At 29.0% G+C, this 21,760-nt stretch overlaps 1 protein-coding gene across 15 annotated transcripts in view; it reads left to right on the top strand.

Annotated features, from left to right (window-relative positions):
• Nucleotides 1-21,760, top strand: part of LOC122271219 (E3 ubiquitin-protein ligase RNF220-like) — a 60,856-nt gene that overhangs the window by 26,057 nt on the left and 13,039 nt on the right. For 6 of the 15 annotated variants that reach the window (XM_087151706.1, XM_087151693.1, XM_087151697.1 and 3 more), the window contains exons 1-4: nucleotides 7,302-7,395; nucleotides 9,616-9,780; nucleotides 10,367-10,416; nucleotides 19,064-19,172. In XM_087151706.1, the coding sequence (XP_087007832.1) occupies nucleotides 9,675-9,780; nucleotides 10,367-10,416; nucleotides 19,064-19,172 (265 nt within the window). In that variant the 5' untranslated portion in view covers nucleotides 7,302-7,395; nucleotides 9,616-9,674. The other 9 variants (XM_087151723.1, XM_087151720.1, XM_087151687.1 and 6 more) reach the window with 9 other exon arrangements.

Raw genomic sequence — 21,760 nt, 5'->3', positions numbered from 1 at the left:
TCCCGCTCCGGTAGCCCGACGACGTACACGCGAAGTCGAGCACTTTACGGTAGAACAGCTTAACGAGAACCAATACCGCACACCCTCTGTCCCTACGCAGACAGATCCAAGGGGTCACCCACCCGCATATTTTTTTTAATTTTTTTAAAAAAAATTTTTAAAGTAGCAGTTTTATAAATAGACCAATAAAATTATAATTTCTTTATTTGCATCTTTTTGCCATGATAAAACATATTTTTATTTGTCTCGTATTCCCTTCCGTATTAAAATGTATCATACATTACTGCTTAAATGTCGTCGGGAAAACCCTGAAAAGAAATATAATATTACATTATTAAAAAAAATCCAGCTTTTTTATTTAATTTTTATTTGTTATTTTTTTTGTAGATGAGAATAAATTAAAGACGAAAATGTGTTCTTTTTACTTGCACATTACCACCAACTTCCTGTTCACTTTTCCTCAGAAAATTCTGAGAGACAAGTCTTTCGTTATAGAAAGTTATTCAACATCCCTGAGGGATGGGAGGAGACAAGAAGACTGTCCTACCCCATCATATCAACACCTACTAGAAAGCTATTCTAGGTGATTATGATCGTATTCATGTTGCCACACTTTTTCAGACTGACTATAATAATGCATGCACTTTCTCCGCATTCAATAAAAAAAAGTATTTTGTTAAGCGTCACACCGTTTAATGTAAAGAATTTTATTTTTAAATTACTTGGAAGTAGTGAAGAACTAAGTTTGATCTGTCAATCTTTTTTCTTTTTTTAATTTGCTCTTAAATAGCGCATATACTTATATATGCTAATAAAGTCAATTATAATAGCTCATACACGAATTAAAATATTAAAATGGACTTGTAATATCTACCAAGTTGTCTTATGAACTTCAATAAGGAGGACCTCATTCATTCTGCAGTTAAAGCGCAAGTGCTATTTCCATCAGAAATAGTTTTTCTAATCATGAAAAGACACAATTTTTTTTTAAATATAATAAAGAAAATTAGGATCAACAAAATGGACATACAAATCAGGATTTTAATCTCTGCTCTAGTCCGAAAAGTTCGTCTTCCTGTCGAAGAAATTTTTAAAAAAAAAAACGTGACAAAAATAAGAATTTATTCTATTACGCCGAATTTTATTTACTTGTTAGTTTTTTTGTATCGTTATAGACGCCGCTATCTCCAAAATTGTGCGATGGAGGAATGACAAAACTGCACAGTAACTTCTTTAATCGACATATAGCGCGTTTACATTAAAACGAAATTTATAATACTGCATATTCAATTTTCTGTTGTTTTTTACAACTTAAATAATAAATGTTCTAGAGCCGATATGGCTTCTTTGATAATTGATTCCTACTGATGAGACTTGGGTTCGAATTCCCATGTTAATTCATATACTGTTTTTGGTTAGCACAGTTCCGACATACAATACTTGCATTAGTAAAGATAATAATCTTGCCCTCGAGCTAACCATTTTCACGTTTTTTTTTTTCTTTTCTTTCTTCAAATGTAAAGCAAATGTGAGCTTCTTTCAATTCTGATGTCCTCCATGAAAGTGAATTTGTCGTAAAACTTTACAAAAAGTTATCTTGTACTCTAAGTTTGGTTCAAAATAGCAAAACTGCTGGTTTTAGTGTTAAGAGCAAAATTCATATGTATGAATTAACACCAGTACTAAAATAAAAGTTAATACCTTAAATCTTGCAATAAATTAATCTTAATCATTTTTTTTTTGTTAATATTTATTCACTTATTTTTGGTAAAAGTTAATTCTTTTTATTTATTTAACAAGAATTTTGTATGAAATGAAAAATATTCTCGTTTAATCATTTAGAATTAACTCATTTTTGTTTTGTAAATGTACATACATTGCATTCCCCTTCCCTTCCTTTTTCATTAGTAGTCAATAATACGCATTAAATTTAATATGTTTTAAAATTTAAAAAAAAAACAGTTAAAAAATTCTTAATTTAAATAAAATATAAATATAGTAACTTTTTTCTTGGAAATTTTTAGCAACATATATCAAAACTAGTTTAGTATAATTTTAATACACTTTCCATTGGTACAAATATTTATTCTTTAAACCAAAATTTCCTTTCGTAATTTTGCAAAGTAAAGTTCAGTGAAAGTTTGATATTTTTTATTTCCAATGAGCTGCACAATCAGTCTTGCCGATGAGCAGACTTAGTGTGTTCTCTAGGGGTGGCATCCACTCTTTCAGGACCACCACAATGGGTGAGATACCGTTGGTCATGTTAATTTGGACGTCTAGTTTCTGCCACACTAGATGGCAGCACCGAGACTCTATTTGGATGCTAAAAAGCACTAGGAATGCCGGAAATGCCAAGAGCCAATAAAGCACTCCAGGGATCTTTTACATGCCGCATAATCATACGACATGGCCGCTGAGGATTTTCCCGAGAATCCGGTGTCTGGGCCGGGGATCGAACCCGCAGACTTGGGCTCAGAAGGCCGGCGACAAACCAACTGCGGCACTCATCCACTGAAAGTTTGATATATCGAGATTCATATTGCGAGATGTCCGATATTACGATACCTTAAAAACATTAATATTTAAGGTACAGAAATTCTTTGTTTATAACGAGTTTTAAAAAAATTAGCTTTCCGCAATAGCGGCTTTGGGGAAAATGCATTTTTCTTTTATTAAAATTAACGAAAAATGACAAAATAGAAGACGTTTTTATTTACTTATTTCCGATATTAATATAGAAAGTGAACATCATTTAACATTATTTTCCTCTTCCAATCATAATCCTTAAAGTTTTCAAAGCATATATATATGAGGATTAACCACCAGCTAAATTACCTTTCTATATAAAAAGGAAAAAATCTTTTACTATTATCAGCAATATTGACATATACTTCAAATAAATCTACAGTGCGCAAAAATTAAATGAACCCACTGGAATAACTTTTGATCTAAAGTTCGGATCTTCATGTTCTAGGATTCGTTCTTAATGGTTCGAGAGGGTGACGTCAAATATACTAATTAATTTGTGCAAACGATATTTTAAGCTAGGAAATAAGGCATAAGGACGTACTTGTACTTTCTCTGATTAAACATACCTTTTTTCGACGAACTAGGATTTCTGGCCCCTAAAATATAGTAGCTTCAATCAGGAAATATTGTTTTAACAGTTTCTTCAGGAGCGCGTTTGAAAGTTTGGACCCTTTAATGTTAACTTTAGTTTTTTCGTAGTTCATTATATCCCCAATTTTTTTTTAAGCGAATTGAAAAAGTTTTGCATTAAATTCCAATCACATCAACCAATTCCAATTCGTTTTTCTAAAGTTAATTTCATGTAAAATATAACTTTTAGTAAACGTTTATTATTATTTTATTTAATGAAAGTCGAAAAACTTTAGAAATGCAAGGTATAAAATTTATTTATCATTTGAAAGAATGCAGTTTTAAATGTCAAAATACAAAATTTAAGCAAAATCGGTCAAATAAATCCTGAGAAATAAAATAAAAACTCATACTTTTCGAAATTTGGTCTCCTAACTCATTAATTATTATTATTATTATTTTGTCTATTTTTGCGACTTAAAATTCTTAACTATAGAAGCAAAAGCAAATTTAAATGGTAGAAGAAAAAGGTGTTTCTCATTGATATGTGGTAAACAATAATTAATTAACTGTGTGAAAGGTTATTCGGTGCAGGCGTATGCCAATATGTAATAAGCTTCTACAGGGCGAAACGGAAATTTTGGTGAAAAGTCTGCTTTCAGCTCTGCAGAGAAACGAAAACATAGGCAGACAAACAGCAGCCATATGTGGCATTTATTTTTAAAATGTAAGTTAGTTAATATTCGTTTCTCGGACTCAAATTTAAAATTTGTAAATTGAAAAATCATTACAAATTTTAACTATATTTGTTTGAATTTTATTTTTTAAGCCGATGGAACTCACTCTTTTTCTCAAATGGAGAAATTAGCATTTTACCAAACATAGATGTTCACTTTGAAAGCATCTTCGAAGCGAAATGGGAATCATAAGGATAAATTTTAAAACTTTCTTTGTATTTATTTGCAATATATATTAACATAAAGTCCCCTGATTAGAATAGACCTTTTTTTGTTCCTAAAATTATATTCTGTAACAATTTAAAAAAATTCGAATTTTACAATTTAACGGGCATAACCATTTCGAAGTTCTCGCAAAGCGGGGCATCATATCCTTAGATAGATAGAATACGTGGATGCAAAAAATGTACTTATAACTTTATTTTCAAAACATTTAAATGATTCAAAACCCAATCGATGCATATAAAAATAACATTTTCATATCAAAATGTTCCTTAAATGCTTTGTTAAATGTGCATGAAAGTTCAATTTTTTATTATCGAATAATTTTTACTTCATGAGAGTCAAAAACGTGGAAATTGTTTGAAATGACGGTGACTGCTGCAACTATTTTTCTTTATTGCAGAAGTAATTTTTAAGCTTACAATGTGTGGTAAATTGCATCATACAGTACAAAATACATCGATAACAGAAAAAAATGCGATTTAAATTGACATTAAAATGAATCTGCACATAATGGTATCAATATTAGTGATTTTAGATTCTTAGAAACACATTTGAAAAATATGTGAGAAAAAAATTTAAAGTATAAAATTCGTTTTAATTTAAATATTTTGAATTAATTTGTTTGAGGCCTCCTTTCGGAGGGTTTGACCCCTTGTTGGACCTTCTACGACAGACGACTACAAACGAATACTGGTCATTCTTTACGAAAGAGCCATTCCTTTCCATTAACCTTCCCTCACTTGGTGATTATCATGGCTCATACTGAACTGCCAATCTAGTCTATGGTTTGGTCGATAGTATGGTGACGTCCATAAGAAGGGGGAATCAGAGGGATTTGGGGAAACGACCCTGACACGTAAATTAATAACCAATAATTATTAAAAATTGAATTTTTTTTCGTGGAATTATCTTAGCAAAAGCGAATTTTACGATTGTATGTGAAAAAATTTTGATTCGTTAAAAAAAGTTTTTCTGATAGGGAGAAATACGCAAAAGCAAAGTTAACATTAATCCAAGCTTTCGGTAGCTCTCCTGGCATATTTTCCAGATTGCTACTATACGGTATAGTCTAACTATACCGTATAGTAGCATATAGTATATATACTACGGTATAGTATAACAACTAAAATCAAGTCTTACCATGTGAAAATTCAATCATTGAATCAAAAGTTATTCTTGGTGTTCCGTTTTTTCTTTTCTTTTATAGCGCAATGTACATATAATGTACATGTGTATGTATAGCGTGTTTGTACATAGCGCAGAAAAAGCAAATGCTTTGAATAATTCAAATTGCAATCGTGGTATTATTTAAACATCGCATATACATTTCAATCAAATTTTGTATTTTCTTTTCCGAAATAACATTTTTAATGTGAAAATCCATATACATGATGTATAATGCATGATATGTAATACCGAGTGTTATAATATCGGTATATAATAAAATGCTCTTCCTCTTTCATCCTTAATTTTCTCACATCGCGGGAAGTTAGGAAGTTAAAATTTGTGGTAAACAGAAAAATTTTAAAGTTTAAATTCGATATTTTGTATTTAAGGGGTGATTATGAGACAGAGATAAAAAATATAATATACACAAGTTGGTAATTGGTATTAATTATTATTTTTATGAGTTATTAAAATTATAACTAATGCGAAATAAATACTCAAATTTGGACCACGTGTTCTTTATGGGAGAATAAGAAAAGCTAAAAGAAGGTTACTTTCAGGTTTTTATAATTATCCCAATTACCCCATTAATGCTAAATAACACGTTTTTACCAAGATAGATATAGATTATGTGCTTCTTATGAGACAAAGGAAAAAAATAAAAAAGGAACAATTTTGATATTTTATAACCATCAGGGTAATTAAACTGTTCAACAGTTATGCTAGATAACATGTTTCTTCAAATTATACCCTTGTACTTAGCGCAGCATAGCCATTTCCGGCTTTTATTCCATTAAACCGTAAAGAGGTGATTCATGGTAGTGGACGACTATGTAGAACCTTGAATCGATGAGTTTCGTTTGGCAGATGAACTCGCCATCGCAAGCAGGTCTGAAAAAAATTTTAACCCTTCGACTTGAATTTAAAATTCTAGTGCTGAGAATTCAAAGGAAGCGTTGAACTATGATGCAAAGCTGGTCACCGCAGATGGCTCTAAAATTTGGACCATTCACATATTCGAATTTTTCGTATTTAGTGTGAATAATCTTTCGCAGCAATGCTGCCGAAAGCATCCCGAACCAACAAGGAGTCAAGAAGCTGTAAGTTCCTGCAGATAAAGGGTGAGGAACAATGTGGAACCGCGAAGCTCGGAGTTCGTGTAGGTAGGTCAGTGTTTTCCAAACTTATGACTTTTGTGTACCCTTTCTAAATTTTTCGTAACGCTGTGTACCACTAATACAAAAATGAATGCATTTTTTACTATAAAAAAATTTCACAAAAGTTAAAAAGCACAACTGGCTGTTGATACCGCTAATTATTAACTGTCAACTCTGCTTGATTGATTTGATTTGATTTGTTCATTTACGTCGCACTAGAGCTGCACAATGGGCTATTGGCGACGGTCTGGGAAACATCCCTGAGGATGATCCGAAGACATGCCATCACAATTTTGATCCTCTGCAGAGGGGATGGCACCCCCGCTTCGGTAGCCCGACAACCTGCACGCGAAGTCGAGTACTTTACGGTAGCACAGTTTAACGAGGACCAATGCCGCACACCCTCGGTCCCTACGCAGACTGATCCAAGTGGTCACCCACCCGCACACTGACCGCAGTCAGTGATGCTTGACTTCGGTTATCTGCTGGGAACCGTGTCTTAACGATCAGTCCACTGCGGGACCTGTCAACTATGCAAAAATAGCCATTAGAAAAATACGTAATCGTAAATTTTCATGGCTAGTTTTATTTTTAAATAAATTTTTTTTAAATTTTCGTTTGTTGCAAGATATTTCGCATAAGAACGCGTACCCCAGCTAAACCGTTCCCGTAGTCCTGGGGGTACGCGTACCACACTTTGGGAAACACTGGTAGGTGATCCAGTTGTTCGCCGAATCAGACTTTCTTTTTCATATTGGTGAAAATTATAAGCGAATATTCACTAGTGAAGAACTCGCCTTTGAGATTCACTTTTGCATGCAGTAACAAATGGCTTTTTACAAATTTAGTCTTTCCATTTGAACTGGTTAGCAACATTTGCAGAAATAGGCAACCGGAATCTTTACATAATTATGAAACCAGTTCGTAAACAAACAATAGACTGTGATGAACATTTCACTAAGCATGCCCTTAATTATTTAATGAAATAGGTAGTTTGAAATATTCCAGTATGTGCATCAGCTTTAGTCAATGTTAATTAAGATTTCTGTCAATTCTTTTGTTTTATTTTTCATAGTAATAATCGCAATAGCGTTTTTTTAATTTTTCAACATAATCATGTTTAGAATTACTTATTTAAAAGCTCAGCAATTTTGTATTGCACTTTTAAATACAAATAAAATTTTGCGAAGAAAATAATTTTGTGTAACATAAACCCAGTGCCGGTATAAAAGCAGTAGCTTTATCTTCATAATTATACAAGTTCAATGAGCGTGAGCCTAAGTTGCTGTAATGACCGATCTTTTTAATACCTTCCCCCCCCCCTCCCTTTTTAAAATTGGTTAAACGTAGTTTTTTGCAACCCTATTAAACTTTTATTACTTTAATCACTTATTGCAGTAAGTTTATTATACCTTACTGTAGCTCATTATGGGAAGATTTCTGTATCTTGATCTATAGCTAAATAAGTTTTCAGGCAGTGGCCCTCTAAAAAAAATAACATAAAGGGGGGCCTACTGAAAGGATATTACTCATAGCCATCCTCAGACAAACTTCTACTTGTTTTATTTATTAATAATAGTTTGCAAATTTGAAATAAATTTATAACTTTCATGATTATAGTCGGCATGATACGGAAATATTCCCCTCATTAGTACTAGATAAAAATTAACTAACAATTGTAAATAAAATTCTGTTTTCTTAGTTAATCTATCTGAAAATATTACACAATTGATAAACCTTATGTGAGGGTAAACTTATCAAGGGTAACCAAATTCATGGCTGTTGGAGTATAACTACTGACACTTTTCACTTTACTGGGCACAAGCAAAAAGTTACTAAAAATGTATACATGTGCTTTTCTTAGTTGTTATTATGTGTTTGTGTGAATATGTACTAAAGACCTAATAAATATCCATTTTTAAAAAGATTTTAAGAATATGAGTATCTCTATCAGTACCTACACTAAAGTGTTAGCCTATGTTGTACTTAGCATTTTAAAAACAAACTCACCACGATACCTATTTTTGTCAAATTATCTTAAAATGACTACATCTAAAAGTGTGAGCATGTAAGGGGCAAAAATTAAATTCATAGTTCCATAATATGAGTTTGTAGTTATGTATTGTCTTGATTTTGGATTATAAATCTCAAAATACTTGAAACTCTACTTCTTTAAAAAGGTATCTAGTAAAAAATCTAAGTAAATATGTGCACTACATATTTACTTATTATTATTTTACTTATTATTATTATATTTACTTACTTATTACTATATTATTTCAGTGTTTTCACTACATCGCGAGAATCTCGCTTATTTTTTTCTTTTCTCGCATTAAAAAATTATTAACGCGAGAAGATCGCACACTCTATTAATCAATTTCAAAATGAGCGAATTTTGGAAAAAAATTAGTCTTCTGCCATTTTGAATAATATCCGTTTCACTTTTCTTCCTTGATCTTTCATTATTTTCAACACGGATCCCTGTTATCTAGCTTCCCTATTTACCAGTATTGTTCAGAACAGGTGCGAACAGCAAAACACAATCACCCCCCCCCCTCCCCGAATGACGGAACACCTTTCAGAACACATTTATCTGCAACCACGTGTTCACGGAAGGTAAGATTTCTTCATGTAAGACATTAAAATTTTTTTCAATGCTACAAATTTTCTAAGTGATTCCGAATTGTTCAGCATCTGTTACAAGGTCATTTAGCACTCAAAACCGAATTAAGACAAAATATCGTATACAAATGACTGATAAACATTTGAGCAACCTAATGAGAAAAGCTGATGAAAAAGTAGATATAGAACGTTTTCCATATGATGATGTAGCAAAAATATTCAATGCTTTAAAAATTAGAAGATGTTAAAAGTGTATTATAATTAAAGAAATATTTTTTTTCCAAGTCTATTCACGTTTTTTTTAATTTTTAGAAATCTCACTTAACTTTTTGAGAAAGGGTGAGAAATTCTCTCTCATTTTTTTTCTGTAATGAAAACACTGTATTTTATACCATATAACTCAGCTAGAGACTGAAGCTCTAAGTGGTGTTAGGTGAAAACTCTAATATAACATTTCTTGTTCTTATAAAACAGAATAATGTCTGTTTTTTTTTAAATTTCTAATACATGGTCTTGGTCACTGATTTTGCCTGTGAATAATTGCAGTCCTTACAATTTATGCAAATTCTTAAAAATATTTATTTATTATTATTTTTTTTTTATAGAATTGTTAAAATTGGAGGTGAGTTTTATCATTGAATAGCTTTTTCTGGAGTCCTTACGCATGGCAGGGATACCCGTAATGAGTGTATCAGCACCCATTAATGATCATGTTGCCGTTATGAATGCTTACAGCTCATATGTATCAATGCTCCAAGATCCTGTTGCAAGTAAGTTTAATACCTAATTAGTCATTGGGAATTGAAAAATCAGAATTTATTTTCACTTAAAAATTTCTCATTGCAATTTAGTAATAGAGATTACGTAGATATATTTAGTACTAAAGATGTACTTAATGAATAACTATATATTTATGGCTCATGTTTTTTTATTTTGATAATGTTTACAATTCTCATTCATTGATATTCATAAAAATAAAATGACCAAAGTAACATACTTATAAGTAAATCTTGCTTATCTGCATCAAATACAAAATTATTCTTCAATATTTTTTTGTCTCTTTTTAAACATAACTATATACCAATAAATAAATCATTGTATTTATCTGCACTTGATCAAAAAGCATACTTAAATATTCTTACTTCTCATTTTTAATTTAATCATATCCACATTTCTTTTTAAAGCAAAACCTTGATCAAATATATTTTATGTATTTATTGTAGTAACCTGCAATTATAGCTTATTTTTTATTTATTTATCTATCATTAATTCACTTAAGTTTATTTATCTATCATTAATTGCTATTGATTTTTATATTGCAAAACTTTAATTTTCTCTTTTTCTTTTCTTTTATAGAGGATGAAAGTAAATTGAAAGCTTTGCAAGAATTAAGTGGAGAGGTTGAAGTAAGGTTTTAATTTAATATAGTAAAATGCTGTATTCATAATGTCATTTTATCGGGTATTCTAAATTAATTTTTTCAGTTTCAGAGATGACAGTTTATTTTTCGTAATTTCACAGGTTATATATGCCACAATTGAAGTCATTGTGCCATTAAGCCCAGCATTCAATTCAATTTTGACTATGGAATTACAGGAACCTTTTAAACCCCACCCCATTTTCTAGTTATTGAAATTGGCCTCTTATTTTTTGTTTTAATTTTTCACTTTTTTGCCAATTTTTTTTTCTTTTACATTAAATGTAATTGGCAGTTTAGTTTACCAATAAACTTATTTATTAAAAATTTAACGTTTTAGTACCAATTGTATCAAGGTCATTGAATTTAATTGAATGGCAAATAAGAATTTAAATTTTAAGAATTAAGAAGCATTAAAGTGATATGTTTAGCTCAAAAGCTTTTTAAAAACTGTTTCAGCAAGCTGAGACATAAAATCACTATCTTCCCTCCTATGTTAGTATTAATGGTAAACATGTTATTAGTTTCATTACTCTAATGAAGGGGAAAAAAATATTTATTTTAATACATCACAGTTTGAATTTGATAGTTAAAGACTAGAGGCACACCATTGAAATAAAGCATACTATGTTTATAAAATTATATATATATATTTTTTGAAATAACAAATAAAAATAAAAGAATTTGAATAGATGTTTGACTAACAATAATAAAAAGAATAATATTTAAATAAAATATTTATGTTATAATTTTGTAATTAATGTATCCTTTTATTTTTTCAGACTATTGTTAGCAATCCACAATATCCTTCATTTTTATATCATGCTAGAAAAAATTTTCATCAGAATTTTAGGAGATGGAGAATCACAATTCATTGCAGTAAAAACTACACATGTATATATTTTCATGTCATACCAATGGATCATTTTGCATATTTTGATGTGTGTGTATATATATAATATATATATATATATATATATATATATATATATATATATATATATATATATCTATATATATATATCAGGGTTCATTCTAGACTAAAAAAAGGGCAGGGTGCTAAAAATTGAAAAGGGCACTATACTTTTAAAAAAAAGGGCAGCAAGTTTAAAAAAGGACATTGTATTTTATAAAAAGGGCAAATATCTTACCCTTCTTTGCATAGTTAAAATGAATAATTATATATAAGTTTACTTTTATCACTAATCACAATTATAATTATCAAATGTATAACTACAATTTTCCAAGGAAAAAAGGCTACAGTTTGAATTGAAAAATTTAAAAAAAAATTCAAACGAGGTTTTTTTCCTTTATCTCAATATTTCTTAGTTCACTAAAAATATATTTAAAATTTTACACATACCTTTGAAAGACCTGGGGAAACAACTGAAATTTTTCAGATATGTTTTTCTTTCTCGAGTTGATGATTAGAATAACTATTTTCAGATAAAATATGAATATTAATCTTGAAAATAAACTTATTATGTATCTGGCTCTCCCTTATAAAAAAATGAAATAAACTGCGTTTTTAAGCTTAACTGTTGAAAACGAAGTTTTGAAGTATATACATAAAAAACAATATTTACAAAAAAAATTGCAAAATAAAATTCATACTTCCAGTCATTTTAAATAAAAAAATACTGAAAGTTTTATACTTGAATTCAGTCGCAGCAATAATATCAAACTTACACGTTAATGGCAAATGTAGTAATATTTCTTTTAACATTAGTGTTCTAGTTTTTTTTTATCAATAAACCTAATAATATATTTGTTGAAAATTAAAGTCGTTCAATTATTAGAATTCATTTGAAAATAAAAAAAACTAATACTTTTAAAAAAAGAAAAAATGCCATTTTTATGAAATCATGCAATACAAAAATTCATTTTAAAGATAAATTCTAATTAAAAAAAAACTTCAATGCTCGCAGAATGAAAGTAAGAAAAAAATTTGTGTTGAATTAAGTAATATAAATTCAAATTAAATATTTTAATTGAAGAAAACTTATAAGTTTTCAACAAAAACCTAAAATAAAAACAAAACTTATAGTTCAAAATAAAATTCAATACTTATTTGGTAATGTACTTTATTATTTCATTTTATTAATTCATAGATTTTTTTTTATTGAAAATGATTACTTAAGCAACAAACAGTGAGCAGTTTAAAAATGCACGTTTTCCACCACTTATGAATTTCTCAGGTTGCTATCATATTGCATTTAAATTAAGGATTTAATGAGCATTTGGCACTTTAGTCAACAATTCAGTTAGTTAAATGAGCAGTCAAATATTCCTCAGAATATTTCTTTAAAAATATATTTTTCTGAGTTTTTTTTTTTCTTCTTTTGAATTTGTATAGATATGATAAAAAATGTAAAATTGTATTTTGACTATATTATAGTATTGTTTATTATAAGAAATAGTTTTAACATAAATTTCAAAAATTTTAAAATCCATGTTTCTGCACATGGCTTGCAAATTTATCTTCTAGAAGACTAAGGGAAAAAAGGAAGTTGGAAAACAAGATTACTTTATTCTGAACTACAAGTTTTTGAATTACTGCTTTTTAAAAAAAAAAAAAATTTTTTTTTTAATCAGACAAATCTATTTCGTTATTTTTTCGATACTTCTAATTCTGAGAATTGAGAAAGATTTTTTTTTTTTCATTTTTGCTTTTTTTCTATTCTGTTTCAGAGCATTTCTGTTGACTTAGTTCTTTTTTCTTGACTTTTTCTGCTGCTTTTATTATAACGCAGCATTTTAACAGAACGTCTCATACTATTAATTTATTATCACTCTTTCCCTGTACTGTTATATAAATAACTGGAAATATAGAAAACTGATTTTCAGTGTTAAAAGTTTGTTTTAGGAACCAAGAACAATTTGTTTTTTCTGTTTTTCTTTTTCATTAACTTTTCTTTTTATAGGCATTTTTATTATGACACAGCATTTTTTTCAATGAACGTTATTAATAAACTTTTCTTTAAAAAAAAAAAATGAGGAAAAAAATTCCTTTTTGCGTGTTGTAATAACATCGTAGTTACAAAATCACGTGGAAAAGTATGGCAATTCAAAAAAAAAATAATAAATTTATAATAATTACTTAAATTTATGCTGAACTCAGCAAGAATAAAGTTTGTCGAATGTGAGATTTAAAATTCGCATGTCGTAATTTTATAGTACGTGGGAATGCATAGCAATAACTACCGAAAAAAAAAAATAGCTTAAAAGAAGAAAGAAAAGCAAAAAAAAGAAGGAAAAAAATTACTTAGATTTAAGATTAAATTGTCACAAATAAATTGCACCAAAAAGTGTTTATTGAAATTAATAAAAAATTCAGGATTTTCGAAATCACGTTACAAAGTGGAAATAAGTGTTTAACAAAATAATTTATATTTACGATGAATTCGAATTAAAGAAAGCGCGTTAAACATACGTTTACTATTGAATCTATTAAAATTGAACGTGTCAAAACGCGATGACTCAAAAGTGCGATTAAAATTTTTTATTGTGATCAGTAGCTCTCACGGGCCGCACTACAGTAGTAGGCGGGCCGCAGGTTATGCACCCCTATGATAATTAATTGCAAGGAAAGGGTAAATAAGACTAAAGGAATTTACAGAGCAACAATAAAAAAATAATAGAAAATAAACTTTTTTATAGTTACGAAGCTGTTTAAAAAATTTATACAAATAAATCTGTGTGAAATCAAAATTAAATCCAAATTAATGTAAGAACATTTTTGAACACAAAAGCGCTACCGAAAGCTACAAACACTACCGTTGTTTTTTAACACAAAAACGCAATAAACAGTTAAAATATCCAATACATGAGCATCAATTAAAATATTAATTATAGGAAAATAAGATTGCAATGAAGTGTTACAATAAAAATAAATTATGCACAAAAAAAACATTAAAAAAGGCATATTTTTAATTTCAAATCACTCTAAAAAGAAACTAACAAATCAAAGTACAAGCAAAAAAAATAAAAGATAAAATCGCATATTTTTGTCTGCTAAAAAATAAAATAAATTATCCTAAAATATGAAACAAAGCTGCAAGACAACGAAAAATAAACGGAGAAATTATTAATAAAAAATAAACGAACTAATAAATAAAAAAACTTCTCAAAAACTAAGTCATTCTGTAAAAATTTAATAAAAATACTACCCAATAATCTGCATTGAAGCGAAGTAAAATCGTACTTCATCAATTCATGAACTTTTGCAAGAAGAGAAGGAAAAAAAACCCGAAAAAAAATAATAAAAATGCACTTAGTCAAGATTTTCTGTTACAAAAAAAATTATTATAAATAAGATGGATAAATAGATAAAAAAAGAAGTATAAATTAAGATGTTAAGGAAACGAAATTAATAATAAATAACTAAAAAAAAGAAAATTGCTTTCATGATAAATACTAAATCAGCACAAAAAGTAATACTATATATTAAAAAAAAAATGTATATAACTTATAACTTATCTGAAGTGTAAGAAACTAACGCTCGCACTGTTCAATTTTCTTAACCATTGAATGACCATGGAACAGCCTAAGTGATTCTCTATTATAAATCACTGTCACTGAGGGAAACACACATTGAGGGAAATTTATGGTGTTTTTAAATGAAATTTAAAGATGTCTGGTGAGTATATTAACAAATTTTCCTTAATGTTTAGGCATTTTTCTTTAGAAAATTATAAAAATATAAAGTTTAGTTATTGTTCATGTTTTGAAAAAATCGACTTTTGTTTTTGTTATGCAATGAATAAGTTGGATTTTAGCATTCTTCAAATTGAAAACAGTTGCTTGTATGATAAAAAATGTATTGTAATGTTATATTTATTCAATCTGAAATATATTTTATATGTTTTTTAATGTATAGTCTGTCCTCTATTTAACGTTGTCACTAAATCCGATTAATAAGTTGGTTATATGGAAAATTCATTAAGTAGAAAATCACCTGTTGACGTACTTAAACAACACAAAACGAGTTTTTACATTCGTAAACACTGGAGATGATAAAAAAAGCAATTGATACACTTGAAAACTAGTATCTACTATTTATTTTATAAATCTTAATCATTAAAGAAATCTGCATTGGAAACAGGAAAAGAACTAAACATTATCTAGTGTTACACTATCATGCTAAATATTTTTAACCAAAAAAAGCTAAATTTGTGTATAAAATTATTGTTGCATTTATAATAAAAGTAATTTTAAATATACGTAAGCGTATGCGCTCTTAACTTTAATTACTAGCGATAAAATCCATTAAGTTTGTCTGAGTTTTTCGTTTGAAATACAAACAACGAGGGAAAGGAATTTTACTGCTTTCTTTAAAAGTTAAGTGGCATCAAAAATCAATTCAAAGTCATATCCCCCATAAAATGAGCTAACAAGTTTGAAATCTTTTGGGAAAGTGGATCTCAAAGGAAAGTACGTTAAATAGAAAATTCACTTTGCTATTTCGAAGTTATTTTATGAAGAAATTTCCAAAATTTTCTTAATTCCTCGAGAAAAAAAATCTCAAAATAGAGAAGTTCGTTAAATAGAAGTTATTAAAAAAAAAAACTTTATTAAGAAAAAAAAAAGGAATGGAAAAAAATTTACATTTTTTTTTCTTTACAGGATGCAGCTGCCAATTAAAAATACACTAATCAGATCATTTCTTATTATATTATGGAAGATAAATTAATTTCTAATTTTTTATGGTGATGAATTCAGGGGTCATGCACTTATTTCTTGTTTTCAACAGGTGCAGTAATAAACTTTGTAGGGGTTAGTTCACAATTATTGATGTGCCTCTTTTATTTAGTTCTTAAAATGATCAATTCTAATATTGTCTTTTAATTGGGGAAATTAGGTTTATTCACTAAAGCACATTAAGCAGCATATTTACTGTGTTCGAGATTATTTTAACCTTCCGTTAGTCGCGCGCACCTCACAGGTGCATCCCTACTGCACTTCCACCTCCTTTGCCGTCAATAGATTTTTCCGGGGGTCAAGCCTAATGTTATGTTCCTAACTTTGGATTACTCAAATGTCCGTGTAAAACCGACCTTAGAACATGTCGATGGAGAGTTGGAACCGCTCAAATCACCCCTCTGGTGCAGCGCGACCATTGACGCAAGTATTATGGATATAATATTTTTATGAATTAAATATATATATTTTATCTCATTTTCTGTCCTTCTCAACGTAGCAGGTATAAATGGTCAAGTTATATACACAGAAAATGGTTACGGAGTAAAAAACCGCAGAACCTTCTTGCGTCAATTGGTTGAACATCTTGTGATGAAGGAAGAGATCCGACGCGGGAGCAAGAAAAATTTATCTTCGGTACTTCGCTAAATAAGTTTTTTGATATTTATCTCTCTAAAGAGTCTTAAATTGGTAACAATTAACTATTTAAACTAGACTAAATTTCATTTGGCTTTCAAAAAATCAGAAACACCTCATAGGTGCAACGCGATTAACCATGTCGGAAACAACAGCGCGACTAACGGAAGGTTAAGCAAAATGGAACATTAAATAATTAATGTATGAATAAATACTTTAGATAATTATGTGTTAATGCAACTAGAACTTCTTTGATAGTTAAGGATTTCCTTTTCTTTTTGTCCTTTAAAAATATTTTTTATTTATAACAGTTTTAGACCAGGCTCGTCTTATGTTGTATAGAGAAATGAAAGTTGGTATGAAAACTGGGTACTAACCTTTTAGTTAAAATCTATATAATTTGTATACTTCTACAAAATTCATTGAGTAAAAATTATTGCATCAAATATTGTTGTATTGCACACACCTGTTAATAAAGCATGTTTCTTATTCAGCTCGTGTAGCAAGGTATTCAGCGAGAGCAAAGAACGAAGGAAATGTCCCGTCTGCAGTCTGGTACAGCCGAAGAAATCAATAAGCATGTGGCTTTCTGCATACAGGTTCATTTATTCATTCTTCTTTTAAATAAAATTTGCTGTTTCTCTTGGTTGTTGCCATTGTCCCTATAACTAGTAATTTAAATATCACAATGTATTGTCAAAAAATATCTATAATAGTTTTACAATTTAACTAATTCCTATTATTCTTGCATCTGTCAATTTTTTCGTTGTCCAAATAAAATTTATCAACACTCACAATATCGTGTTTATTAATTATCATTACGTGTAATATTTTTCATTGCTACTTTTTGATGTTTGATATCTTGTGACAGGATTTTTTCCCTAAAGAATAACATATTGAATGTTCACACAAGTTCGAAAAGGTTTTTAGTATTTGATATCACTGCAATATGAAGGGGGAAAAATAATAAAACTAGTGATTACGCATCATATGAAGATTTTTACGAGCTTACCATATTATTGCTTTATTTTTAGGCAAACATGTTGATTTCCGGATAATTTCTTTTCCAAGAAAAGAAAAAGTTTTTAGCAAGTTAAAACTATTTTATTTTATTTGTGGAAAAGATAAATGTGTTCAAAAGTTTTTATTTTCATCTTTACTATGACTTGGAATATCAAAAACTTTTACAGTTGTAGTATCTGCTTTTGTCCTGTACCTTAAAAAATGATTAGGTAAATATAAAATTGTTTATAGATTTGTAGGAAAGGTTTTATTAACTATGCCATCTATCTTAAGATATCCCAACATAGAATAGAGTTAATATGACTGGCGAGTTGGAGTTGTATTTTTGTAGTGGTAGACACACTACAGTACTTTCCCATCAAAATTTTTATCTGTGATAGAATTCAATGAGGGATACCGCCAGTTGATTTATTGCTGCTTCATGCTAAGCCAGGAGAGCTGTATTAAGATCACCAGGCTTGGAGAGCTGTATTAAGTTCGCAGCTGCTCTTGTGTTGCAAAAAGCAGTTGAGTGTATGTAAGCCGACACGCTGCGTGATGAGGGCAATTATGCAGTCACAAATAGCAAGAGAACTGTTTGATGTTTACTATCTGCCGAAGAAGGCGCATTCAAATCAAAATAGGTGTGTACAGATGGCATCTCAAATGTAGGGCAAGTATTATCGACCGTGCCATCTTTCATCAATCTAAAGGTACCAGAAATTGAGACAATTTGCAGACTTGATCTCTAGAAATACTGGACTGATTTTAATGACATTTGATGAATGTACATATATTGATACAATACAAAATAAGTAACCATTCAACAATTGTAATACACATGCATGATCGTGCGTAACACTCGTTGGAGTATTAAATTGCCGCTGGACAATTCTGGCCACAGGAAATGATAATGTTCCTTATTTCACATATGAAATCACGCTGCAAGGCCTGTACATCTGTGAGAGAGGACCATACCCCCTATTAACTTTTTTGTTTTGTTAATTCAGCAACCACTATTTAATATCTTCTGGCTCCAACGAGTGTTTCGCACGATCATGCCTGTGCATTACAATTGTGAAATGGTTGTTTTGTATTGTATCAATGTGTGTACATATCAAATTTTATTGAAATCGTTCCTTGTAGTTACAGAGATAATCGACCAAGTTTGCAAATTCTCTTAATTTCTTACACCAGTGTGGAATTGAGTTAACTTGTTTTATACTAATGAATTATAATTGTATTTTTGTAGTTGTAGACAGACTATAGATTTAACTAAATCTTCTTCTTTTTTGAAGGACGAAGATTCTGATGTTAATGTCGATGATACTGACAGCTTTGAAAAGTATGAAATGGGTGATGAGACTGGAATACGACCTTTTAGTTTAGTTCCTGGAGGATATAGATGTAAGAATTACTTCCTGTTTTTTTTTCTCTATAAAACGTATAAACATACATTTTCTTTTGATTAATCTGTATTTTATTGAATTCAGGGTATCCGCACACCTGGAAAGTCATGAATTTCGGTATTGAACAAAATTTGTCATGAAATGTCATAAATTTTACTATTTTTTTTTAAAAAAAATCATGAAAAGTCATGGATTTAGATCACCGAAAAATCTTATTTTTAAAATGGAATGTACCCCCTCCCTCCAATTTCATGGTGTTCCGAATATCTGAATTTGTAACAAAACCCCCCTCACAGTCATATTTTATTGAAACATAAAATGTTATTTTCATGTTCTTTAAAAATCATGGTGTTCTTTAAAGAAAATGAAAGAAAAAACATCTCTAGAGCAAATTATCTTTTAAACTTCTGTGATTTCAGAATTTTTGTTATTATTATTTTTATTTTGTCAATTTACAATTTTAGCTGAAGCAAGCCAGTCATTGGCGAATTTTTTCATTCCAAAATGAGAACAGAAAAATCAGGAGTATTTCTTTCCTTTCCGATGAACAGTAAAAGTATCTTAAGACTGTAATTCCGCAGAAAAAAAGAAGAAAAAATTATTTGCTTTTGTATTTTTTTCAGCTATTTTAGTGCTTCATCTCTTTCTTTACTATGTTTTTTTAAATTTAAAATCTGTAAATATGAAGATGCAAAGTTATGGTTATACCTATCAGTTCAATGAATGTTATTATAATGCTTTTTTTAATTTATTGTTGTGTTTTTGTCGGGGGAAATAGTAACTTCGTTAAGTCATGAAAAATTCTTGGAATTAATCATGGAAAGTCATGAATTTGAAAATCTAAAATGTAGCAGATACTCTGTGAATTCAGCATATTTTTTAATTTTAGTATTGGGAATTCAGTAAACTCTAGGTTCATTTCTTTAACACGTTGAATGCCACATTAATTTTACATGTCTTGCCTGTCTGCCAAAATGATTTTCTCTGTATGCATTGCATATTTTGATGAAATATTATGTACAACAAAACATTTAATTTTTGCAATCATTCGTGTAATCAAAATTTACTCGAATTATGTGTTTCTAATAATCTTGGCTTTGCCAGTCACCAGTGACCCCCATGGCATTCAACGTGTTAAATCAACTTGACTTAACTTATTTTAGGCCAACCATATACATTTTATAGAATGTGGTGTTATTTTCATTGAAATATGCTTATATTACATTCATTAAGACACACAAAAAAGTTTCATGCATGAAAAATTATATTTTATTTAAGAAATAAAATGGGGCGTATAGGCACCATTCACCAAATTAATGAACAAACCATTTAGTTAAACACTTGCTTTTTCTATGGAATTTTTTCATTTACTGACTTGCAACTTTAATCCATCATAAGAACCTAATGATAAATCTCAAAAGGACTAATTATACATTTCCAAAAAATTTCATTTGTCAATAACCATTTTAAGTTGAAAAACTTTGGCAGTTTTAAAATTTCTCAATAAAAAGTGTTTACTCCAATTGAATTACTATTAATTTTTAGGGTGTCTTAAGAACCCTTGACAATAGCAGAAAAATAAAATTAGTGAAAAATATACGTCACAGTGAATAAAATGTTTTTTATTTAAATGGTGTGTTTGTGCCCCTTTCTCCAAAAATGAGTTACATCAATTAAAATCAACTAATATTTTTAAAAATCATTAGTTTGAATCAAATTTTTTTGCAAAAAAAATCTTTCAATGAAATTTTCATAGTTTTATTTATAAATATATTGCTCTGCTAATAAGTTTTAAGCAAAATTACGTTAGTACTAATTCCTATGCATTTTAAAACTAGGGATGGATAATTTAACTGTTTAAAAACACATTCTTAAAAAGTGCAATTAATTTTAATATTACAAATACATTTTTATATCATAAAATTATCTTTGTTTAAAGTGTAATTTTTTAAGAAAAAAAATTTATTACTTTATATTTAGAGATGATTGTGCTCTGGATTTCCGGACTTTTCGCTAACCATGATCCGTAGGTTTCTGGAAATCCAAGGTCCAGAAGTTTCAAGAAATCATTGACCTCATTAATGTATAAAAATTCTTGTATATTTTATTTAAAAATATTAGAACTAGAATTTATACTTGGCATTTCTTTCATTTATAAATATATTTTCTCGAAGAATAATAAATGTGATTAGAGATAAAAGTAAACTTATACATAATTCTTCATTTAAATTATGCTCTATATAATTTATTTAGAATTTCATGTTTTGAAGATATCAATGGTTTAAATTTATAAAGACATTAATTTTTTGAAATGGGTTATTAATGATTTTACTCAAGAAAATTTCAGGATTTTTGAGTTAGGTTCACAATCACCCCTGTATATTTGTAAACCTTTAATAAAAGTATAAAAGGTAAGGGAGTCTCTATTTAGACATTTCCAAAAATTAACTTAATGACCATGAAATTATTGCATTGATTCATTTGTTATCTTTAATTTTTTCAGTAGTTCATTATGATGCATTTGTATATATTATGTGCGATAAAATAGATTTTTGTGCAATAATATTGTTCGAAATTATTTTAAAT

The sequence above is a fragment of the Parasteatoda tepidariorum genome, chromosome 1 (assembly GCF_982258835.1).
Source record: "Parasteatoda tepidariorum strain Cologne lab strain chromosome 1, Ptep-v5.0, whole genome shotgun sequence".
NCBI classification, from domain to species: domain Eukaryota; kingdom Metazoa; phylum Arthropoda; class Arachnida; order Araneae; family Theridiidae; genus Parasteatoda; species Parasteatoda tepidariorum.
The sequence above is the reverse complement of the archived record's forward strand: the minus strand, read 5'-3'. Positions and strand labels throughout refer to the sequence as shown.